This window comes from Branchiostoma floridae, chromosome 3 (genome assembly GCF_000003815.2).
Source record: "Branchiostoma floridae strain S238N-H82 chromosome 3, Bfl_VNyyK, whole genome shotgun sequence".
In the NCBI taxonomy this organism is placed as follows: Eukaryota; Metazoa; Chordata; class Leptocardii; order Amphioxiformes; family Branchiostomatidae; genus Branchiostoma; species Branchiostoma floridae.
The window spans coordinates 17,821,467-17,847,986 of record NC_049981.1 but is presented as its reverse complement, the minus strand read 5'-3'; the positions used below and the strand labels follow the sequence as shown (position 1 = coordinate 17,847,986).

The window sequence follows — 26,520 nt, the reverse complement described above, 5'->3', positions numbered from 1 at the left end:
CAAAGCGCAAATATTAAATGTACGTAAAGGTTTAATTCTATATTGGGTATTTTGTGATGTGCGGCTCTTTAAATATTTACAGCACAATGGGCATGTGTGTGCTTTGGTTACAAATATTTAGCTTTTGTTCAAATACACATATGTTAGCACGTAGCAGGGTATATGCTTACAAGGAGGAGTCACCTCCTTGAACACAAGACTCCTCTTTCATGAAATTATCGAAAAACAGGTGCAGCCCCAACCGAGATGCCCTTCCCAGGATTTGAACCAGGATGTCCAGGTTACCGACTAGTTTGAGCCAAAAGTTTAATTGTGAAGCTGCTACAAGATGAGCACAGGGACATCCTCCAATGATTGTCTATGGCACGCTTTCATTCCGTTTCAACGTAGTTTCTATGTTCCTGCGGTATATCGTTGCATACAAACAATCTCAAACAAACAATACGTACTAAGGTCTTTTACCAGACGTCATTGATTATCAACCCATAGATAAAAAAAATTAAAAAGTTGTCAATACTGTGGACAGCAAAACTTTCCAATTCGAAACTTTCCAAGCGTAATGTATCCCTCTATACGGTAGTTGGCTTCGAACAATGGGCGTAAAATCAATTAATCAATAATCTTATATTGGACAGGTGATCAGTGCTAGTTGTAAGCACGGAAAACCGAATGGGCCAGGATAGATATCGTGTGTTGTGTTAAAATGTCTAAGAAATTCTTTAGATAACTTCATGGATTCCAATTTGAACATCACGAAAGTTATAACAATTACGTCACAAGTACACCTAGATATCTCCAGATGTCCCTGTAGCTCAACTGGTAGCAGCCTCACAGTTTAACATCGATAGGGCATTTCGGTTGGGGCATTTTCTAGGTAGGGCATTTCGGTAAGAGTGTTTTCGAAATAGGGCATTTCGGTTGGGACATTCCCTGGATAGGGCATTATGGTAGCGGCCTTTCCTAAATAGGGCATCTCGATTAGTGGCAATCCTGGATAGGGCATTTCGGTTGGGGCTGCACCCGTCTTTCGAAAGGGACGTAAATGGCAGAAGATTACAGCCCCTCTCCCTACAAAATGCCCTATAAAATGTCAGACACAGAAAGGAAACTTGTTTCCCTGTGTCCCATCAGGCACTATGCGGTCTAAACGAACGACAACCCTCACCATCAGAATAAAAAAAAAAAGATGTCAACTGCTCACGTCTAAGAATGAACTATATTGATGCGTTCTTAGCTCCCAAGGTTTACACACCCCTTCAATAGTTCATTAAGAAACGTCACACTCGAGACGAGTGAAGTACAATAAGACGTTCCCTTTATAGCCTATCACAGGGACCGGGGAGAATGCGTTCCGCTTGAAGAAGACTGAATGGTCTGTTTGGATTGGTTTTTGACTCTGGAAGAACATCACAAGAATCGACCCATTTACTTTCATAGCGAATCGAAGACAGCCTGATTGTGCCATCTGTTTGGTCAATATAAGTCTAGCCTACGACGCTTTGTACAGACGCGTGGGGTCGTGTAGCGTAACGGCAGGGTACGTGGCCCTTACCTTGGTTCAAATCCGCTGAGATGCAACCGAACTTGCGCTGTTGGGAAAGACACCTAATACGAATTTCTTCACTTCACTCAATGAGTGCCAAACTTGGTTTAGAGCGGTTCCTAGGATAGGACGTTAAATGGAGCTCTCATCAGTCATGTTTGAGGAAAGCAAAAAAAAAAAAAAAAAAAAAACACACCCCCGAGCAAGTTAAAGCACTTATCTAAATGAGTAGGGGTACTTCCCAGTGTGCGTGGTGCAAAATCCATGAGCACACAATAAACGCATAACAACAATACCAAAAATAGGTGTAGATGCAGGCTACCATGCCAATAATGTATTGTCCGTTCACGCCTTTGTAGTGCCTACAAGCATATTGCTCAGCATACTATTTCAGTATATTTTCATAGGGCCGGGAGTGGCTGCTATTCCTTTCCTTCTAACGCCTCTTCGAACAGCGGAGACCCATTTTACGTCCTTTCGGAAAGACGGGCGGAGGTCCAACCGATATATATTCCAAACCCAAGATTGAGCCGGATCTCCGGGTTACGAACTTATTGGAACCAGGAGCTGAATTGTGGGGCTGCTTCCAGTTGAGCTACAGGGACATCAGAGAAAGATTGCTCCACAGTTAACAAATTCCCTCTAACTTTAAACGCTGAAGGTCAGGAACGCACGTCACCGCGTGTTCGACATGTTATTTCCAGCTCGATCAATGGTAATGGTCATGTTGGAGATCAAGGTGTTTTGTGAACCTCTTGGTGAGCCCCATGATCAGGGTAATTCACACTGATTCGGTCCAATCTAAACGTCGATAGATAGTGGAACTGATGTGAAGGATTGTGGGTTTGATGCGCTCAGTTCCCACATCGGTATGCTCCGGTGGTTTCCTCGGACCGTGCGAATCATTGCTGTAATAAAAATCTGGATGGAGTTTCGATTACTGATAAAAAGTTTAGATTACTTCTTCAACTCCGCGTGGCCGTTGGTATAGAGTGCTAAGTTGTTATGATCTCCCGGCAGATGCAAAAGTCCCACTCAGTCTCTGTGTTTCTCGTGCGTATTGGCAACATTTTAGTCTGTTTTTTTTAGTAGTGAGATTTCCCTGTAGCTCAATTGGTAGCAGCCTCCTGGTTCCAGTAAGTTGGTAACTGGGTGACCCTGGTTCATATCCTGGGAAGGGTAACTGGGTTCGATTGAGGGATTCGACCCAGTATCTCTGAGCCAATTCTGCCATTCCGCCACACGACCCACAGTTTACATGTACATGTATTGCTTTTACTCTGTCACAATGTCATAACAGTGTTGACAAAACTATTTATTTGTTTAAACTGTTATATTTACACAAAAATAAAACAACAGGAACTTTAAACACTTTTCATCGAAAATAAGTGATCGTTATCTTGACTTAAGTAATATCGAAAGTATGTTAACCTGAAGCATCTTCTGTAAAAGGTAGGCGTGATCTGTATGATGAAAAGGACCCTCGCGGCCAGCTGAGAAAACACACAGCGGAATGTTTCCGCATAGTAAGCACAGAGAATGCAGATTTATACCCAGACTCATTTTCCATCTTTTACAAAACGTTTCGCACTTTCCGTGGATAGATTATTGCTATTTTTGTCTCCTTTCTGACGCAGACCTTAAGACCAGGCGATTTCTTTCCTCAGCCTTTATGTATCCTAAAATTACAGCTTACTTTTGGAAGACGCGGTGGTGTGAATGGTAGAGTTAAGGTGCGCTAGTCGATAAGAATGGACGGGATTTAAATCGGAGCATGACGCGTGTAGGTTTCATGTAATCGACATTCTTAAGGGGTATTACTAACTAATCACAGTCTGGCGCCCTTTTGTTAAGCGACTTGCCTGGAAGGCACGTCTGTCATCGTGACGTCACAGGATGGGCTACTCTCACACAAAGTGGTCAGAGTTAGAAACACATGTAAAGCCGCCGAATAGGTCAGTAAGGCGACAGCAAGTAAATTATATGGCGCGCTCACTAATTTTGAAAAAAAAAAGCATTAGGAATCGTTTCCCTCCGAAGATGACCAACATGATCGAAGAGAGGGTACCAAAATGTCATACATATATCATGCGGTACAGGTAGTCATGACGTAGTTAAAGATGTTAAACTAGTTCGGTAGTAGAAAAAGTGACAGAGACTTGACGCTTACGCCTGAAACTCCCCTACATACAGGGCGCCGAGTTTACGTCACCAGCCGAAGTGACAAATGCAGTCCTTACAACTTACCCAAGCTACCCTAGGATCGAACTCCATGCGAACACCTGGCGGGAATGGCAGTGTTTTGAAATCGCTGGATAACAAAGACCCCGACGAAAGCCGCCGATCTGCTTATAGGCTTAGGTAGGATTATGCTGAAATCCCTGCATATTGGTGGTGGCACTGGGGAAAACTGAACATCAAATAAATAAACAAACAAACGTTCCCATAGCGCCGCGCTGTTTTGAACCCTTAACGCATTCCATGACAACAACGTAGCAAAGATCAGCGAGAAAGGTAACAACCTTAAAGAGACGCTCACAGAGCCTGTGCGTAAAGTTGTTTCTGTCTGAATCAGCAAAAAAGGCAGGCTTGTGACAATGCTCAGAGTTTGTGACAGCTAATTGTTTCCTGCTGGACGTGAAAGCTGGCATAAAATCCTATTCTGTATGTACAGCTGTATGTTTCGGGGAGGGGGGGGGGGGGGGGGGGGCTAGAAACGACATGCCATAGGTGCCAGAGAGCGTACATACAGCACCCTCTAGCGGCAATTTGCATGATAACAATTTTGATTTGAAATTAATTGTATGGTGAAACTTGTCGATAGCTTGTCTTTGCGGCTTGGCTATAGCTCCCATTTTCAAACAAGCACAAAAGGCCACCCCCACTCTTTTCGACAAGTTTGTCGTGTTCTTTTACGTGACGAGGTTTGTCGCAAAGTCTAATGCCCTGTTGAAAAACCCGCCTTTGTAACTTAAACGGAAAATACTGCGAATGTGTTCAAAAGCCTTGTGCCTTCAACTTTTGAAAATGTACGTAACGTTATACTATACCGACAATAAACAAACTACTTACAATGGATGGCATGAATTCCAGTACGTCCCCTGGTTGTGTCATGTCCTTGTATGGTGACGCTGCAACAGATCACACCTGAAGTTGTTTCCCTTCCTTCTCGGTGACGGTTTGGCCATGCATGTTATCAAAGATGGAAACAATTTCATTCACAGAAATTGGAGGAAAATTAGAAATGTCTACTTCAGTACCTCTAACAGGTATGCCTGTGTGTCTGACAGATGTGGTGTTCAGCACCAAGGACAGATGTGTCATTGTGTTTGAAAAGTCTGGGATGTTTGTATATGTGGTCGTGTTCAGCACCAAGGACAGGCATGCCTGTGTGTTTGACAGAAACACTATACGCACCCAAACATATCTATTCTTGACGCTGGGCGATATTCACCTTCAGATAACTTTGAATTCCAGACGTGGCAAGTTTGAAATGCCCGCCATTATGTTGTTGTAGTAGTATAGTGATTTCTCATTGATTGTGAAAAAATTAGGTTTTCATTTTCACGATTGATGTCTGCTAACGCTCTCTTCTTCAGTTACACATGCTTTGACGTTCTACAATGAGCGCAATGGATTTCTAAAATATCTCATCAACTAGAGTTCGGCGACCTCATACCTCCATGAAAATTTAGAGCTTTCGTAAATTTCATGCAATTGACTAACACATTAACATAATTTGTGCATGGTGTTGTTAATCATTGACTACATACAAATGTCACAATTATAAAATTCCAATTATTCATCATAAAGTGGTTTTGCAATTTTCACATAAATTATGCAAATAAGTTCCTCATTACCATATTTGGTGTCTGCTTATATTCCACCTATCATAATTAACATGTGTTACATATATTGAGGTCCAGTTATTGAAAACAATGGAACTATACAATTTCCTCATTAATTATGTAACTTAAGTCCTCATTTGCATAACATGCATATCATTATGAACATCTTTGCCCAAGCTACCTGCATGCCTAAAATGATGCCAATCCGTCGTTCCTTTCTGCAGTTATCCTCTTTGGAGTGTCTTGACAAAAATGCCCCTGCAGTTCCACAATTAAATGTTAGGGGGCTGAAACTTGCCCCAACTTGTCATGGCACTAAAAGCTATCTACCACCTAAATGTCAAGACCATAGCTTGTCTGAAACAAGAGATACATTGAAAAAACGGCTATCATAGAATATTCTCATTAATTATGCAAATGTACTCCTATTTTGCATGATTAGTATCTTATCGTGTACAACATTGTCTAAGGTACCTACATACCAAAAATCATGAAAATCCGTTGTTTCCTTCTTGAGTTATCCTCTTCAGAAGTTTTTGACAAAAATGCCCCTGCTATCCCAAAACTAGACGCTAGGGGGCCCAAACTTATGTTATTTCTTCCTGAGCCCAAGAGCTATCTAACACTGAAAAATCGTGACCATAGCATGTTCAGAACACCGAGATAGCAAAACCGGAAGTTGCCCTGCAGTACCAAGGGGAGCCGGTAGGGGGCCCAAAATCTAATCATTATATTTCAGCCATACCATATATGGTATGGTGAAATATATTGTATTCGTAATGTTTCTTTCTTTCTTTCTTTCTTTCTCCTGTCAAATCTTCAAAGCGATTCATCTCCGTCGTTCCGTGAACGAATGACCTGAAATTTGGCACAAGGGTAGAGTGGGTCAATACCGAGGTGCTGTTTTCTCATTTTTTTGATATCTGCCTCTAAAATGATTTTATTGAAGTTTAAAGGTCATGTTTTGACCAAAACGGTATATTGTGGCCACCTGTTCCCTTGAATTACAATGGAATGACCTTAGATTTGGTGTAGATAGGCATTAGATAGTTGGTAAAATGATCCAAGTAAAATTTTGGGCATAAACTACTTTAAAATGCTTAATTTCAGCGCTTTTCTGAGGGGAAATTGGTTTTCTTTCGGCTTCCTGCCGTGAACTCCAGTGACCCCAGAGCCCACACGTGCCAGGTGCCAGCGGTCTGGGGAGAGCGAGAGATAATTACTTTATGGACGCCAGCCAATCAGCGACGAGAAAGGCGAATGCTAGTTAATATTCATAAGCGGGGCCTTGCAATCCCGTATATACACAAACAGATGCATATTACAGCCTTACAGTGGCCATATGGTCCCCTTTGCCGGGTTTGAAATTGTAGTTTGCGAGGATTTGGAGTTCAGACAGGGTCATTTGAGCGGTAGCGGACGGTACGCGTGCATTGAACGTTAGTGTCGATGAATTTACCAACATTCCGCATGGCACTATCAATCATTTTCGGCAGATTTGGACAGGGAAAATTGGACGGCTTGCGTTTAGTTTTGATACGTAAGTTTGACAGTGGCGAGAATGCATGTATTTTTCCCCGAACAAATGTAGGTACTTCTAGTGTTGTTGTTGTTCTTTTTTGACGTAAACTTTGTACATTCAAATTGTAAGTAACTTTAAACTGCCAGAGTTTGAGCCCAATAAAACACTCTCAATACCAGAGTATCACCACTGACCTCCGAAAAGAAACCCCCGAACAAAGTAGAAACACCTATCCTCCAGGTCTCGCACGCTACGAGCAGGAAATTATAACACTCAGACAAGATTACGTCCGATGGCTGATTGCATACAAAGTAAAACAATTTAACAGTGGTATGCAGGGGCATATACTTAACAAAGAATTCGAAGGAAAATGAAATATATAGATAAAGCCAAATCAAGTTAACTTGTTCGTCCTGGGATTTTTCAGAAAAGAAATGAAGCGACAGGGTGGTAAAATTCTTGTAAAATTTCGAGACGTCTCCGTTTATGTAATGGCTCATACAAAACAAGAAGAAGATTGAAGTTTTTAGCTTGAAAAAAACAACAACACTCCTACTACACAGTACCTGCACCTGACAATTATTAAAACGTATGCCCTACTTGCTTAAAAAAAAGTTCACTGCAATAATAAATGCACCCACATCACAAGGAGATTATGACGGTACTTAGACCTAGTTATCGAAGTGGAAATTGTTGAATGGCGTCATGTAATTTCATGACGAAAATCTTCTGAATGGAAGATGCGTTTTTTTTTCACTCTCGGAAAAATAGGAGCTGCCGCAATTCTAAAAACCAATCAGTTATGCATAGGCGCTCCTGTGGAAGATTATATTCTTCCATATGGGCCCGGGGCATATTGGGCAAGCTCTGTTTTGACATGGAATCAATTCACAATATTAGTTCTCTTTTGGGGATAACTTACATTAAATATTGCATTTTTGCGCAGGGGTGACTTGGAACAGTCCAATGTTGCGTGGGAATGGGTATGGCTGAAATATGCTGTATTTGCACCCAAGCAAATGTCGGCCTTTCTAGTTTCCAGCTTTCATCACACACTACCAACACACCAAGTATGAAACCAATCCACCAAGCCGTTCTTGAGTTATCTTGTTTACACACACACACACACACAAACACACAGACAGACACACAAACGCAGGGTAAAATATAACCTCCATGAAATGTATGGAGGTAATTACAGAAGTTAACTCTTGATTTGCATAATTAGCATGTAGTCATGTCAATCATTAACGTTATCTATCTAAAAGTCAAAACTTTCTTAAATTATCATTCTTCAAGATCGCAAACAGCATCTCTTCTATCAAAAACATTCTCTACGCATTTTAGACCAGAATAGTTTATATGACCCACTAGCACTGGGAAGGACCCCTTTATCAAATAAGCGTTGTGGGTTCTTTAACGCGCTTAGTGAGTGGCTCTCCTCAGACACAGGGGGTTAGTTCGCGATTTTCAACGTTGGCTAGGTTCTCTTGTGCCGGGAAAAGGAGTTTGTCGAGGAAATGAGTTTGCTTTGAAAGGGAATTTTGCCCCCAAACTCCCTTTCACGGCAAACTCCCAATAAAAAACCTGCCCCGTTCGAAGACTGCAACGGAGGCTACGTGTTTCCGCTGTGAAAGAGACTACGAGTTATCCCTCCTTGGTCCGATCAAACCCACCTCTTGTTACCTGCTGTAACGACCCGGATCAAACACCACAGTGACAGTGCTTAGACACGGACTAGCTGGAACAAACTTGCACACGCACCAAGACAGACAGATAGACAAACAAACAAACAAACAAACAAAGCGAAAACAATTCCCCGATCTCACAACAAAAGGTTGCATTGTAATCCTTCAGTCCAAAGCCTTTTTTTAACCTCCTTGTCCTTTCCAATCACAGGGAATATATGCCCCGCCCACTGTTTCCATATATGGTAGTGGAGGACCTACTGTCCGCGACACTGGCTGACCCGGAAGTTAAAGTTTTTTCCCGACATGCATCAGTGTTTACCGTCGCCTGGAGATGCATGGATGTCTAAGAAGTTCTCTTTCTCAAGACGTTCTCTCTCTCAAGACGTTCTCTGATATTATCGTGCGTCGGCAAATAAGACATGTCGTCCCTAAAGGGTATAGATCCTCAGCTGAAGCGTTACCTGCGGCGGCACCATGTACCTGACGTGTTCGAGGTGGGGAAAACTTGACTTGTTTTCGTTTATGACAGTTTGTTTACGTTCATCATGTGTGGATGTACTGTGAATGACAGGAGGGTAACAACACATACAATGGCAGCAAAGCCTAATTCACATACCGGTATCATCAGGTATCATCAGGAAAGTTTCTAGTGTCATAAAATTTCATTAGAGTCGACACTACTAGTAACACTCGTTCTGTTAGAAGAGGAAGAAGCTTTCAAACTGTTGAAACTTTTTCAGTTTCTCAGGCAAACTATTCTGAATTCACGCACGCACAATAGGCACTTTCGCAGAGATTGGAACATATGTGCGGTGACAGCAATTCTCTGTAATATGTCCAAGGTACTGTAACAGTGGGGTTTAAGTACCACCTACCGTCCTTGCCAAGGAGCTCTGAGCTTTTGTGGCGACATCGGTAGCGTGCTTGATTGCTTTTGGAAGCTTGGCTGCCCGGGTCCGGCGCAATAGATTGCGGGTTCGAATCCCGGGAGCGAGCTTGGGGTAAAAACTGTTCTACTCGCTTCTAGTGTACCAGTACTGTAAATGCAGAAACTTTCGCGGTGGTTTAATGTTTGCGGATTTTGCGGTGGCTGCTTCACCGTGAACTTGAAACCACCGCGAAAATTTTTCCATGGCAGTAAGTCTACAGTAAGTCTACAGTGCATGGTGCTTCTGCGAACTTAAAACCACTGCGAAAAGTTCTTTTTCCCGCTACTACGAACTTTAAATTTTGCAGTATTACATTGTCCACAGAAAGAAACTAAAACTTGTCTGGATGTTGCTATGCAAATTGAATACTATTAACATTATTGTTCTTTGCTATCTGTCTGTCACCTTTGACATGCCTGCAACCAGCCATCAGGTAAGAATGTGCAATAAACTAAACTTAATACACGTATGGAATTTCTTTTATGTAAGAAGAAGATCTGCTAAATGTCATTGTGACCTGGACATTTCAGTGCATCATCACCGGACTGGCGATGAACTGCCCGGAGGACTCCCTGCACTTCATCGCTGAGAAACTACGTCTCCTGATAGAAACCAACTTTGAAGGCATACAATGGTAAGGATGTTGCAAAGTTAACATAAATACTTGTAGCATTAAAGTTCATTTGTGTCAGGTAAATGACATTATTAAAGAAAACTGAACCTTATCTAACAAACGGAATGGACCTGTCTGCTGCAGCTTCCGGGACATGACGTCAGATGGAAAATCTTATGTCTCTTGCCAGCAGTTGACAGAGATGTCCCTGTAGCTCAACTGGTATTGGATTTCACAGTTAAGCTGCTGGTTCCAATTAGTTGGTTGGTAACTGGGAGACATCTTGGTGGGGGCAACATTGTCTTTCAGAAATGGGGGTCCTGTGTTTTGGGAGGTGCCTGAAGTTAAAGGGGAAGAGCTCAGTACTAATAAGCAAGCACTGCATGTAAAGGTATACTCTGCTATAGAAACAATGAGGAAACTTGCTGACCTATGTGCCAATAGGCACCACAAGGGTTACAACAACAGCACCAGCGCTGCAGTCAACCCCTCTGCTCTTTAAAGAAGGCTAGGGTTGCCCTGTTTTTGGAAACTTTTGCTACAGTGTGTTACATTTTTTTAATTAAAAGCCTGACGGTGTGCTGTTTATTTTCAGGGACATGTTTGTAGATGAAGCCCTCAAGCCCAGCAGGAAGGTTGTGACTGAGAGTTACCTGGAGCAGCTCTTCAACTATGATGAGAATGTACAGGTGAGTGTTAAACCTGTATGACTCATGAATCTCATAGAAAAACAAAATGGCACTTTGTCCTGTATTATGTAGAAGTAGATAAAGTGTTATGCTTAAATTGCACTAGCTAGAACCCTGGTAACTGCTTTCGTGTTAGTTAGGTTTGGGGTCATTTCAACTTGAGACGGAGCAGAGGACAGATTGAAAGCTTGTAACACTAAGTTACTTTGTGTACAGAAATAGTATTAAAAATTATGATGATTGCTGTCACAGATGAGCTGTCATTTAAACCTTTTTTCTGACATACCTTTCTTTCTTCACAGCCAACACCTGAGATGTACCACAAGGCCTATGATTTCTACAATGACAAAAAGAAGAAGATGTGTTTTTAGTAAGCACAATTTTTTACAGTATTTCTTTTCTTTATTTGCTCTATTTGCAATGTTTCCATCAGAATACTCAACACCCCGCTAGGAATTCAAACCCAAAACCTTTAGAGTTAGTAAGTCAACAACCCTAGCCTCATGACCACCTCGTAAACCAATATCAACTGTGTTTTCATTGCAATAGAGTGATTCAAACACTTTTTCAGTGCACTGAATGTGCCGCTGTTGAAACTGGAATACTAGATTCCAACATTAGAATTGCTGTTGTTACAATTTTTTGTTCAAGGACACCAGATGATTTTCTCAACTTCTGTCACATTTCACACTTAAACATGATTCTCGGGTGGGTATGAAAGTCATAAAGTAATAAATAAAATGCAACATGGTGTATTCCACATCACCCTTGGTCCCAGCCCTCCCGCGAGTCGGATCACTTTCCGGCCTTTAACTGTCAGGCAATCCTACCCACAGGTGCGCTGTTACCGCAGGCGATACAGAATAGTTCCCATCTGTATCTGTAGCTATGCTGTATCTATATAGCCGGTATTACCACCCTTCGACATAACACACCAACTCCCATGTTGTATTCTATGTTTCTTAAGCATGATATTGTTTGTACAGTGCTTGGCTGCAGTACCACATGATGAAGAAGCAACGGAGACTGGAGATGATGCGGCGGCTTGAGGAAGCAAGGCAGTACTACAGGCACAGAGTCATGAATGTGCACTTCACCAAATGGCTGGTAGGTGGCATTATAGTAGCTGCCTCTATCAGCAATTGGCCTGCCGGTGGTAGTGGTCCCTGCAGACCAGGGTTGTCTCCTCAATATATGATTATAGGAACCCAGTCAATATGTATCACAATGAAATCGTTTATCATGAATGCAAAGAACATGTACTATACCATAGAACCTAACATGAATTATTTCACCTTTGAACTCATCATAATCACATTGCTTTCTATATGAAAGAAATGGTGACAATTTGTGTTTTTTTTTTTTCAGGATTGGACCAGATTTGTCAATAGAAGAAATGCAGGTTAGTTTATATGGAGTTTTAAGGATGGTATGACCCTGTGGCTCAACTGGTAGCAGCCTCACAGTTGAGCTCCTGGTTCCAATATAGTTGGTAACTGGGAGACCCCAGTTCGATCCTGGAAATGGCATCTTGGCTGAGATTGCGTTTATCTTTTGGAAGGGAAGTAAAATGGGTGTACTGTGTTTCAGAAGGTGCAATTGTACCTCGTGCACATTGAAGGAGAATTATAAGTTCTTGTAAACATCCTTGTAGAAACTACTAGAACATACGTTGCTTTTGAAACAGCAAGGAAATTTGCTTACTTAGCTACATGTATGTACCCTTAAGCTTGGTACTGCAAGACGAGCAACAACAACACTAGGCATGTCAAACCTACCCCCTTCCCGCATTAGAACTAAGCGGCCCGCGGGGCCGTAAATGTTTTTAAGAAAATCTTAAAAATCAACCGCTTGAATAATGCCAATCAAAATCGTTGTCTATAATCTATGGAATGTTGACTACGATACTATCTGATTTTTAGTTGACAATATCCATATAATAAGGAGCTAAAAATCATAAAAGTTGGAGATACAGCCGGAAAAATGCCCCGTTTTGACGCCGCGCGCGCGGCACGCTATTTCGAAGGCCGCCCGGCGGAGATGCAATTTTCAACTCAAAAGCCACAAGCCGCCGTGCATCGGAGAACTCTGGGAATGATTCCAGGTGAAAGGGCAGAGATCAAGGTTCACTCCAGTGGTTGCACAATTTTGCTACGTCATTCCTGGCGGAAGTTATGGGCCAGAGTAGGGAAACCTCCGAAAGTAAGTGGATATTTTTGCCATTTTTCTTGAATTTAGCAATTTTGTTCATACACAGTGACAAATATAGATATATTGCGATCATCATGGTGTAGTTTCTGTTTCTATTTACGCGAGTTTGGCTTGTGGCTTTAGCGATGCGATTTGAGAGTTTTTTTAGGCAGCCCGCGCACGGCCGTGGAGGGGGAGGGGGGCGTGACATCACGGACGTCCGCGGACATTGTCTGCGCTATAAATTCAACATATTATCATAAATTCTGCGCTATTTGACCGCAGAATGGCAGTATATTTTATGTATTGTGTAGAATACCTTTCATAACCGATGATGTGGCATATTTTGTAACAAAAAAAACGTTTCACTATCGTAAATAATATGTTGCGTGCAGACACGTTATCGCCATGCTCAATCGGAATTTGTCAGTTGCATGGTATTAATTTCGAGATCATTTTTAATTTTCTAGTTGACACAAAAGGGACATATCCTGGGCAGATCAGCGGAAACAGCAAAATAGAGACTTGTCAAAACTGCTCACCAGAGACAAGGCTGCAGACACCGAGACAACAGATCAAGTTTAGACACGACATGTTTGGAGTTGCAATAATTGGTGACGAACATTGAAAGTTATTTGATCTTATTGTTTTGATTTTTAAAGAAGAAAAGCTAAGTTAAGAGAAACTGAATAGAAAAGCAACCTACTAATAATAATCAGAAAGTTACTTGAACTTAACAGTTATTTTTTAGAATGGGTAAAACATGTATGCATACTAATTAGCACTTACTATTCATCATCATTACTATTACTAATGTCATTAATTACGATGTTAATTAGGACAACTGCTAATTAAGCATTTGATTGTTAAAAGTTCTTTAAAGTAACATGCAATTTACATCTGTACAACCCATTTACGTATGCCTACAACATAAATGTGATTAAAAGACAATGTGTGGATAGTTTTCACCATATATGTATCAAAGCATATTGCTAATTAGCATAAATTCTTAATTATTTATTGATGTTCCTAAAAGTGTGGATACATTCCTGTACTTACGTCAACATGCAATATAGTTAGCACTGTCTATTTTTATTTCAGGGAATATGTAATTCAAATATGGACAAGTGATACAATTACATGTTTTGTTGGAAGTACTTTAGGGTAATAACCCTCATTTGCATATTTTGTAATCAATAAAAACTACAAAAATACTTCATTTTTTAATGATTAGTCTTACTTTGAATTAGAAACGTGAAGTTCTTTCTTAAGCTTGTAGCATGTTTAAGAAATGCAGATTAATTGAATGGTACTATTGTGGATGAGTAGATTAATTAGGGTTAATTAGGATTAATTAATACAAAGTAATGATAATATGTCGAGAAAACAATATTATAGTCTGTCCAGTAACATTATCTTCATGTGCTGAAAATTTGAAGAACATTTGTTAAAGCGTTTGGAAGATACATTAAAAAGTGTGTAAATAACTGTGTGCTTGTGGTCATTTTCGGTGCCATGTCGAGGTCAACTGTTCCCATAGGGCTAATAGATAAGCCTCTTCTAATGAAAACGTCCAACTTTTCAACTTTGAAAAATTCTAGAAAATTTCAACATTGTCGGATTTCAACACAATAAAAAGCATTGTAATCAGAAGAATCTGATCTGTAATTTGAAAGCAGTTTCAGCAACTTTAACCTTAACCAAAATTTTGGTGTGACATGCCTAACAACACTCACTACATTGCCAAAAAGTCACTCAAGCAACTGGATATGGTTTTGAAACAGTCTGACCGTTTCAAAACCATATCCAGTTGCTTGAGTAACTACTTTTTGGCGTATCTTATTACCTGGATGTCTAACCTACATCGACGTACTCACTACATTGCATTGTACAGTGCTATATTATTGATCTTCATTGATTCATACAATGTCATGTATTTGGTGATGGAAGATTGTATATTAATAATTTGTCTTGTGGATTATTTCCAGAGGGCTTCATGAAGATCAAGTTTGTCTACCACACCTCTCTGTGCAGACTGATCTTTAAGTCCTGGTTCTCAGTCATGAAGGATGCTCTCAGGACAAGGGAATACTTTGAGGTAAGAACAAAGTAACACCTGCTTGTATGGAGACAAGTCTACAAGCCCGGGCCCCAGTTTAACAACAGATTTAAGCAGAATATACCTTCAGATTGACTTGAGCTTTGCACACACACAAAAAAGAGTAAAGTTCCATTGCACACTGGAACTGTTCTATCCCTGGCTGAGTCATACCAAGACTTACAAAAAATGGTACAAGCAATGGTAGTTGAACACACAGACCACAGTGTCAGTAAACTAGCCTCCTGCTGTAGTGATGGCACAAAAGCTGTGTGGCCCAGGGCTACAGAAAACAGAGATGGGTGCTGCCCTATGCACCATTTGGTGTGGGAGGGATGTTACTTCCAAATATTTTGATTGACATGCAACACTCTTCGTCAGCATCATTAGAATAAACTGGCAGAAACAATTCTGTCCCTTTAGACCTCCAGGTAAACAATTTATTATATTAAATTGGTCTGCCAGTCCATTCTAGTGATGCTGAAGCAGAGTAGTGGTAGACGTCTCCTGGAAATACATATTTCATTTTCTATCCAGTTTAAGAGATTGAATTGATATTGTTTACCTGGATGTTTAACATAAACTAGCACTAAATGTACAATTTCCATGTGTTGCATGTATTGCTTAGCGTCTGGAGCGGGGAGAGATCGTGGAAGGGGACAATCCGCTGGCTGCTCGGGTGGGAGGAGAGACCAGGGACGAGATCTCACTCCTGCCCAGGAAGGCAGCTATGAAGGCAAGTACCAGTCCTACAACCAAATATCTTGAAGTTCCTCCTTTTTAATTCCTTTTGAGGTTTTTACCTTCAACATAGTGAAGATTCTGTACCCTAGTATCTAGAGTGATTACAGAGAGCACAACAACATGGTGCAGTATATGACATTATCATTCTAGTACATTGTGGGAAATAGACCTGGTATAGAATGAAATTTAACAACACCCTAATTACTGAAACAATAGGGTCTATCTTTGATATAATTTTTAAAAGGAGTGGAGCTAATAATGAGTTTTGATGTATATGCTGTATACTGTAAGGGTTGAGCCACTCACACTGGGATGACCTTTATTCATTATAGCATTATATAGCACCCTTGCAGACTAAAGCCACCATGACCCCTCCTTTTTCTCCTCATGACGAAATTAAATCACTTAAAACTTAAATGCATTTACTGTATTTCTAGTTGAATGTGGTATCTGTCTCGTATTAATGATACTTGACTTTGTGTCGGCAGGTGTTTGCCTACATCGACATTGCCGACCTCCTGAGATGTGCACGTGTCTGTCGGTCATGGAAGGTTCTGACGCAATCACCCGCCCTTTGGACCAAGGTCAACTTGTCCACTGTAAGAAACAAGTAAGTATAGAAACAGTTCCTGACTGAGATGAATTGCATATTTCCATACTGCTAATGCAGGTACCAAAGGATGTCCAGAACATGGTTCAAATCCTGGAAAGGGCATCCTGGTTAGACCAGCATTCATCTTTTGCAGGGTTAACTTTAATTGGACAAGTTTTCTAAAATTCACTTGTCCTATCGGGCAAGTACATAAAAAATTTACTTGCCCGAACCAGCTTTTCAGTTGCCCGAAATGTAAATGACATTTTTCTATGTACTTTCACTTCTATCGATGGAATTCCTGTTATTGGCTCTACTTTTATGTTAACCAAATGCTTGATGCCATGACTGTGAAAAGTAGCAAGTATATAAAAATCTCACTTAATGGAAAAAAATCTAAGACTGATCCAGTTGTGATCCAGATGTTACATGTGTCTGTTCTGTGTTGTACAGAGTGACTGATCCAGTTGTGATCCAGATGTTACACAAGTGTCGGCCGTATCTCGTCCACCTGAACCTGAGAGGCTGCCTGGGTGTCCGCAGGGCCAGTTTCAATGTCATCAGTAAGGACAGACTTATAATACTTAGTGATATTGTCTTACAGTTGTTGATATTGTCTTTGTGTGCTTTCCTTTTGATTTCTCATAGTTTCATATTGTATCTAGTCTTATGTGATACATGGAGATGAGAATGAATACAGATACTGTATTCAATGCAGTATTAACAGATACATTTAGAACATTAACATTTGCAAATGCTTCAAATGTTCGTGGTGGTTTTATGATTTTGATGAGCTCAAAACAACTGCAAAAATATTTAATCTGTCCTCTGCCCATCTACCCGTTTGTCTAAGTGCTACACGTACATACATTATATATTGTGTTATGTTTCGGTCTGCTTTGTCTGTCTGTAGCACCCATGCTGAGTTGTGGTTTCCAACTGGATGTGCATAAATGTGCTGGTATTTTTGTTACTGTAGCAGTATGTGACTATAGCAAACTCCAATACCTCATTTTCTCCTTACTGCAAAGTCGAGTCACTGTGAACTTAAATGTATTGTACAGTATAGCAGTGACATTAGAGTGACATAGTTACAATTTTTTGTTTTGCAGAAATTTTATGTGCCATCTAAAAGATGAAGTAGCTCATACAATGATATTCATTTGAACTATCATAAAGGACATTATGACCAACTTGTCCATTATGTATGACTGTCATGTTTTCTTGATTTCAGGCCAGTGTAAGAATCTTCAGGATTTGAATTTGTCAGAGTGTAAAGGCCTTTCTGTGAGTACCACGAATAGAATATTTTGTTTCATTACTATATATATTTATGATCCTGTCCAATTGATACAAAAGTGTCAGGCTTTCTCATACACAGTCATGTCGATGGACTCTCAGATTTTCTCAGACATATACTACAATGCATGTGATTCTTTGGACTTGATAACGTTTGATACGGGTGTTTTGGACCGGGTGATACCAAATGTTATCAAATTAGATGTATCATGCGGTCTTCTAAAGAATCCTTCAAAAATTAGTGCACAAAGAGCACTCATGTCAAAAAAGTGAAATACAAAATTAGGATGTTGAAATTGTTGTTATAACATTTTGTTTATTTGAGGACACCAAATTTTCTCATCTTCTGGCATATTTTACATTTTTTTGGTCGACATGACTTTTTAGGCCACTTTGGCCAAAGCGTGGCTGGCACCTCGGGTGACACGTAATTTACCATGTTGTATTCTATGTAACTATTTAGACCCCAGACAAACAGCTAGAGAATACTGTGTGTGCAATATGTGTCATTGATAATTGGGTAACTGGCAAGATTATCAGAGTTGACATCATGCACAATCACAATTTCCATAATGTTAAAAAAACTGTCAAAATTTTTCTAATAATCTATCCAGCTACCAAGCCTTTGTACTGACCATATTGTACTTGTTGAGTGCAGGATGATTCCCTGAGACAGATCGCTGAAGGTTGCAGAGCCCTGCTGTACCTGAATGTGTCGTACACTGACATTAGTGATGGGGCCATGCGGGCCTTGGCAAGGTATGTGCATTGCATAATATACAAATGTACAATGTAGACTAAAGTTATGTTAACCTTCAGGTAATGGAAACTTGTTGTTTTGCTCCATTTCTTCTTCAACGTCTTCTTCTGTTCCAAACAAATAGGGTCAATGACCCAGACAGTTGTCACCATGGTTACTGGTAAACTAGCTGTGGTGTTTGATTATATTAGGTAGCAAGTGGCAGGACAGAGCTGGAGGGGCTGGTCACCTAAATATGTGAAATATGTTTGAGTAATGTTCAGCTTCATACAGAATGAAAAGGCATAACTTACCTAATGTAGGTTGGTTTCTCCTCCTCCTGATTGCGTCCTGATCTCTCTATTAAGTGCCTGCTTATGCTGTGTGAAGAATGATAATATACGTATACACATCATGTACATGACAATTGTATGGACTGAGGACTGTTAGATACTGCAGAGGTACAGCTGGGTCTTTTCACGATAAGGTCATGGCGTTTAGTTGTCGCTGGGTCCCAGGTTGATTTCAATTCTGAGTAAAAAAGTCTGGGTCCCTGCTGGACCTAAATTTAGCCCGGTAGTTGCAGGGTGCCCCACGGGGCCACATAGGGGTCACTGCCTGAAGTGCCCCAGAAAAGGCCCTGAACTGCCCAACAGGGCCCCTTTTTCCGAATTGTGACAGAAGCATTAGCGATAGATAAGCTGTGTATTAATCACCATGTTCAATTAAGCACAAATTTCTCAACTTCTTATTTCTTTCTTGTCAAGCATCCATGGTCAAGTACAACTGGTCAGTTGAATTTGTCATTTTATGCCTTGTTGCCTACAAATACATTTCTTCCCCCACCCCACCTGCTTAGGCTGTTCTCAACACCACTCTTGCTGTACTGATAATAACTGTTTGTTTGACATTTTTTTGCAAGGTTTATATACAAGCCTTTTTGTTATAATTGGGCCATACAGGTGTTCCAGGCTGGTCCATATTTATTTTGGTCTTAAAATTTCTTTTTGAAGACACCACATTTTTCCAACTTCTGGCGTATTTTGCGTTGGAATTGTTTTTTTGTGTGTGGTGGGTATAATGTACTAGTTTATAACTTCAATAAAATTCTGTAAAATGTATTCTGTATCACTCCCGAGCTTAGTCCCAGCCCACCTGCGCGTCATATTACCCTCTAGCCATTGGTTGATCTGACCCGTGGGTGGTTTGGTGCCTTGGGTGATAGGAAACACACCATGTTGTTTTCTCCATTCATTGTACAAGTAGACAATGTGTTACAGTCTTGTTTATTTTGTTGTTTTTTTACCCAGGTCTTGCCTGAACATGCAGTACCTGAGCCTGGCCTACTGTCAGAAGTTCACTGATAAGGGTCTGCACTACCTGACTACAGGCAAGGGCTGTAGGAAACTCATCCACCTGGACCTGTCAGGGTGCACACAGGTGACTTCAACTAAATGTTTCTTACCTTCGTAAAAACAGAGGCTTTGTAATCTTATTTGTTTCTTAGTGTGTCCTGTGTGTGGAATTTAAATGCTAAGTATGTTGAAGACACTAAAAGGAAGAAAGGTCAAAGATATCAGAAAGGTCTTAGGAATGTGACAGGAAGTGGATTTAGCTTAAGTCTAGGATAATGGTACCTCATTTTTTTTTCTCAATGGAGAAGTAAGACAAGTTAGAGCAAGAATATTACAAAATACATGCCTGCAAAGCTGGTGTGTTATGCTGAAAGGTGGTTATACATGCAGATACATATACAAAACCAGGTAGGTTAATTGATCAAAGTCCTTGCACGCCTGGGGGAGGTCCACATGTTTCCGCAGTTATGTAGTACTACACATTGCATTTTTCAATCCTAATCACCTAGCACAAATCATAAGGGCCAGAATCAGTTAAAACTTCTGGTATCTTGGTGTGATAATTGCTGTTCTTGTGTTCCAGCTGACATCTGTAGGCTTCCACCACGTGTCTGTTGGCTGTCCTACGGTCCAGTCCTTGGTGCTGAACGACCTGCCAATACTGACGGATGATTACATACTGGTCAGTCCAAGTTTCACATGTACAGATTTTCCATAGGACAATTCAGAGAAAATGAGAGGCAATATGAGGGTCTGCATGCCTTTTTCTGAAGGCGTAGCGAGTGATTTAAATCCACCATTTATCGTAGCTGGCGCCCTCTAATGCAACATCAAGCATTATCAGGACTCTGAATTCAGCTTGCAAGAGAAAGCTGTAAAAGAAGATCTGTTAGAGTTCAGAATTGATAATAGGCATGTTACCTATATATGTTAGGTATGTGACAGTTTGTATGTTTATACAGTCGCAGTTTCAGCCTCCTACAATAGATAAGTGGGTCAGGAAAATTTTATTGACTACCGTAGTATGTATGTAGCGTAACTTTACACAGACTGCAATCGTACTATCTAACATATGGCCCGGGTCTCTTGTTTGTATCGCTGTTTGATCACAAAAAGAGAAAATGGATGCGATCCAGTCTAGCTCACACACTCACTGAAGACCTATTCTTCCACTGGTTGTGACGGAGAAGACAGACACTATGTGTACAGTATTTACAGGTCCATTGTATCCGGCAAATTCCCCTAGGTCTTCTTACATGCACAATGAACAGTGGATCATGCCTTGATGTCCCTTTCTAAGGACTTCAGCCTTTTCCAGTAGTGTGCATGTCAGGTGAGCAACACAGCCGGAGCTACAAAATGTAAACTCACTGCTGCTAGTTCCAGAGGCAGGACCACTTACCACTGGACTGCGCGAGCTACAACAACTGGTATTCTAATTAGTGTCACACCTAACCAGTCTCATACCTGTATGATTGTGTTTAACAGGAGATGACTGACAGGTGCCAGTCCATCCGTGCCCTCTGCCTGCTGGGGTCACCAAATCTGTCAGACACAGCCTTCAAGGCCCTGGCTCAACACAGGAGACTACAGAAACTCAGAGTGGAAGGTACGTGTCACTCTACCTGTCAAGTGCACGTGGTGCAACATGTGCAACTTCAACCCTCCCATGATGCGGTAACATTGTTCAAAGTCAATGGCAGTATTACTGCGGTGTGGTGAAGACAGTAAATGTTTAGTCTGGTTTTCCCATTGCAGGGAACAGCAAAATTACTGACAGCGTGGTGAAGACGTTGGTGAAACTGTGTCACCAGATGAACCATGTGTACCTGGCTGACTGTCCCAGACTCACCGATATCTCGCTCAAGAACCTCGCCATGCTAAAAAACATCTCAGTGTTGAATGTGGCTGACTGCATCAGGTTGGCGTACTTTTCTTACATACATGTATTCTCATCTTTCCGATCAAGTAATACATATAACATACAGTATTTGAAAGTTTGAGAATCTTTAGTCCGGCTAATTTATGCTGGTAACTATTGGTAATTTTTCAGTGACATAAACACTTTTTATTTGAGTCATCATCTGCGACATGTTTAATTTAGGTGTTGTGTACCAAGGTGATATTGCTTATTGCATTCACCTGTCTGCCAGCATGGCTGTTAGTGCATACAAATCAAGGCTTTTACGACGTCAATGAAAAACCTGCATTATGAATGATTCTCATAGATTATTCAAATAGGTCCTCATGTGCATGGATTATATCCTTCTGTCTTTGTTGTTGTGATGAGGTTATCAGGTGTGATGTCCTGTGTTTTCCAGGCTGAGTGACTCAGGAGTGCGGCAGGTTGTAGAGGGTCCATCTGGAACCAGGATCAGGGAGATGAACCTCACCAACTGTGTCAGAGTCAGCGACGTGTCTCTCCTCAGAATAGCACAAAAGTCAGTTCATCCTTGGGCTATGTGTGCTTAAACACTCATAGGCCCTTAACAACAATAATCTTCATGGATTAAACATTTTTTAAAGTTCTTTTTACTCGACTAAGTGTTTTACTGAAGATCAATGTTTCGGTGATTGTCTGTCACCTTCCTCAAGTCAAAATTGCTCTGAGAAAAGTGACTGAAGGTCACGGAAATATCGATCATGAAGAAATCTCTTGGTTGTGCACAAAGAAGTTTGTTATCCAATGACTCACCAACCTGATAAAACTGTTATTGTAATGATAACAGCCATGATATGGAAAGAAAGTGTCATAAATTAATCCTAGCCAATGATATCATGACCTCATAATGCAATTATGAAATGTGAGCTCTTGATTGGTTAATCACTTCTGGATATGACCATAGGAATGAGACTTCCAGCTCTTCCATCACTTCCAACTACTACTATCACTTTTTTTTTAAATTTCACTAGTTACTGTAGTAAAGTTGAGGGAATGGAAGGGGCACAGATAAGTATGGATAAGGTGAAGTCTGCCATCTCTGGTTGCCTTCATAATAATAATTATTGTTTTCAGTTATTGATTTTTCAGGAATACAGCCCTTCCCTTCATGAAAACTTTAGTTCATCATCTTCATCATTAATCATCCTCTATGAGGTGGAGCAAGTAAAGTTTGACTTCCAGAACAGTGACTTTGTTATTGAAACCACACTGTTTCTACATTTTACCCGTTCCCTTTGTATGTGCAGGTGCCAGAATCTGACATTCCTGAGTGTTTGTTATTGTGAACACATCACTGATGCAGGCATCGAGCTGCTCGGGAACATGCCAAACCTGACTTCGGTGGACTTGTCTGGGACCCATATTGGGGACACGGTTAGTGCGACTTGGTACTCTTAGCCATAACTATCATGCTTTGTGTATGAAATGCTGTAGAATAATCATACAATGATAAATGATAAAGTGCTGGTTTTATGATTTCCGGTGTTTGTGTTTTCAGGGCCTGGCTGCTCTAGGCAGTAGTGGAAGGGTGCGGGACATGACAGTCAAAGTGTGACAGACTTGTGTTTGTGTTTACAGGGCCTGGCTGCTCTAGGCAGTAGTGGAAGGGTGCGGGACGTGACAGTGTCAGAGTGTGAAGGTGTGACAGACTTGGGCCTGCAGAAGTTCTGTGCACAGGTACGAGAACTGGAGATGCTGGACATCTCCCACTGCCAGGTAAGCTTCTATCCATGGTGGCAGCACTGTGCATGACAACAATGTTTAGGTTAGGACCGAATTTCATTTGTCAATTTGCCTACTTGACGATTTTCTACTTGACAGTATAGCTACCATAATTGAACCATTAACATTTGTAATCAATTTGGAAAAGTGGAGTGAACATAATCATGGTTGTCTTGACTTTGTATTTGAACCCTGCCTCTCCCCCTAGGCAATCACAGATACAGGGATCAAAAGCATGGCCTTCTGTTGCCGCATGCTGACTCATCTCAACTTCTGCGGATGTCTGCAGGTATGCGATATGAGTTTTAGGTACCTGGTCAGCCTAAATTGTTATGACTGAATTGCTGGATTTCCTGATAGATTATACCTGAGTAGATAGGTGCATGTCTTTTATAGAATATATTTTTACACACAGGCCACATTGACTTGATTATGGATTTGACCCCAAATTGATGGGAGTGTAAAAAGAAAAGACGAGACGGAATAAACTGATGAAGAAGAAAAATGACCCAATTTTGAATTCAACAACTTGAAGTCAAAACTTGGTGTAGTAATTGATATAAGCCCTAAGATAAGCTGTAGATTATGTTTTGTGGTCTTTTGGGATTGAGCTTACTGGTTTTCATTCATTGACCCTTGTCCTGTCCAGCTGACTGACCTGTCCATGCAGTATGTGTCAGGTGTGTGCAGGTACCTGCATGTGTTAGACATCTCTGGCTGCTGGCAAGTCAGGTATGTACATAGAATCAGGAATAACGTGTTTTTATGTCTTACAAATTAAAAGTGATAGATCATACAAATACTTTGAGAATCATTTTTACTCCATAAAGTGCTTTCATCCTTTAATTTGGAAACCCAAAAAGGGGAATGTACATGTACATGTGTAGACTTGAATGATAGGAATTTCAGAATCAGAAACAGGATTTGCTGGTATTTTGTTGCTACTTTTAGCTCCTTCTGCAGACACCACATGCAAAGTTTACTTCCCCAATTTTATTTACAGTGACAAGTCATTGAAGTACCTAAGGAAAGGCTGTAAGCAGCTCAAAATGCTGACCATGCTCTACTGCAAAAACATCACAAAGTGAGTAATAGTCTTGACATCATCACTTCATGTTCCCATTCTAATCAGAATCATTCTGATACTGATGTATGTACATGTAGAACTGACCGGTAGTGTTAAATAAACATTAAAGCTGTTTCTTCAGTAACGATGTTTCAGTCATAGAAGGATGATGCAATTCATTTCTGTGGCATGAGCTGTGTGGATTGCCTGTTTTTCTTATCAAGAACTATCCCGATTGTTTTTAACTTACATTAATATCATATCCATCTCTCATACAGACCAGCAGTAAATAAGATCCGAGGTAAGGTGGAGCATGTGGAGTACAGTACAGACGAGGTGCCGGCCTACTTTAACTACTCCAAAAAGTAATAATTCATCCATGGGCTTCTCCAGCTGGGGCCTCCAGTGTAGGGTCAGACATGGATGTACATATCGCTGCATCTAATGTAGAGCTATGATTGTGTATTAGATGGAGTGTCATCCAAGTATAACTTTACCCTCAATGCAGTGACTCTTTGTACGTTGTCATTGAAGGTTAGACATCCAGGTAATAAGATATTCCAAATAGCATTTACGTCAAATACATTGTCACTAGATATAGTTTTGGAAATGGTCGGAGACATTTCAGGTAGCATCCAATATTTACATTCATCAGTCACACTGACAAAAGATAGTGGATGTTATCTGAAATGTCTGTGACTGTTTTCAAAATTGTATAATTGAGTTTCTTGAGTAATAGCTGCTATTTTCTATTTCTTTATTCGTTGGTTTATGTATGATTACAGATGTCAGTAAATTAAGGCCCTGGTAAACAAGTATGTCTTGAAAAAGACCAGTTATCAAAGTGATATATAAAGAATCGAGACAATGAGTAGATGTCTAATTGGTTTATATGAATTCAAAAAGTATGACATATTTACATGTCATTTTTCCATGTAGATTTTTGCCTTCGTGTATTTCTGCACTGTTTTGCTTCCTGTATATACACAGCTGCTGCATAACAAAGGTGGGACGGGGCATGCTATTGCTGCTTTGAAAGTTTGATTTTTTTTATGTTTATTTGTCAGTATTTTATATGTCAGAGTTCTCAAGCCTTTGTTCTGAAGCAGTACTACATGTAGTTGTCACACATTCAGAACCTCCCCACAACCTTGCTGCTGATCAGTCCCCAATAGAGGTGGGGTGGGTGGAAAGCAGTCGTGACGACCATATCACAACTATGAACAGCTTAGTTAGACTTAGCCAACCTCACACTTAACCAACATTGCAACTGCTAGTCATGGAAAATCTCGCTAATGACTGGTCTGGGGGAGGTTGGGAGGCCATGGTCGGGTATGTGTGACAGGGCCATCAGTTACTTGCACTTGTGGTCAATATAAATCTGTGTTTGTATATTACATGTATATATTACTATGACAATTGTTCGCTGCAATAAAGCAATTTCTGGTTGTAAATTTTTTTCAATCTTTTATTTCAAACTGTATACTTTGTAAAATTGATATGACTTTCCTCAGATAAATACACAAGTGTACCACTACTACCGGTATATAGCCGCAGCCTAACATCTGCTTGGAGCCTAATTCAGTACAAAGGACAATGTAGATGTGAATATCATTCAGTACCAAGGACAATGTTGATCTAAATGTCATTTACCACAATGGGATTATAGCATTTTGCTCATTAATTAGGTCTTTATTTGCATAATATTAATCTATCAATATTATTCTCTTTCTCAGTCACAAATGTCACATGTTGCAATAGCCATATACATGTAGTGGATCAGAGCAGGTTTGGACAATTTCCTCATAGATTATTCAAGTTATATTCCGATTTGCACAACCAAGATAAAACTATGACATCACTTTATTTAGCTATTACCAAAAATCAGGATCTGTCAACTCCTTCTTGAATCTATCAAAATCACACTAAACCGGCCCC

At 40.5% G+C, this 26,520-nt stretch overlaps 1 protein-coding gene and 1 long non-coding RNA gene across 2 annotated transcripts; both read left to right on the top strand.

Annotated features, from left to right (window-relative positions):
• Window positions 1-8,889: 8,889 nt before the first annotated feature.
• On the top strand, window positions 8,890-26,036 carry LOC118412725 (dynein regulatory complex subunit 6-like). Its single transcript, XM_035815753.1, has 23 exons — window positions 8,890-9,098; window positions 10,064-10,167; window positions 10,742-10,835; window positions 11,138-11,205; window positions 11,822-11,942; window positions 12,204-12,237; window positions 15,014-15,123; window positions 15,752-15,859; window positions 16,356-16,477; window positions 16,913-17,022; window positions 17,694-17,746; window positions 18,417-18,517; window positions 19,808-19,937; window positions 20,436-20,534; window positions 21,341-21,461; window positions 21,611-21,773; window positions 22,174-22,293; window positions 23,042-23,168; window positions 23,373-23,510; window positions 23,725-23,805; window positions 24,166-24,248; window positions 24,520-24,600; window positions 24,861-26,036. The coding sequence occupies exons 1-23, from the start codon at window positions 9,024-9,026 to the stop codon at window positions 24,949-24,951; spliced, it is 2,334 nt and encodes a 777-aa protein (XP_035671646.1). The 5' UTR covers window positions 8,890-9,023; the 3' UTR covers window positions 24,952-26,036.
• On the top strand, window positions 12,609-13,683 carry LOC118412728. The gene is made up of 2 exons (XR_004830812.1): window positions 12,609-13,037; window positions 13,496-13,683. It is a non-coding gene; the product is annotated as an uncharacterized LOC118412728 (long non-coding RNA).
• Window positions 26,037-26,520: the final 484 nt, after the last annotated feature.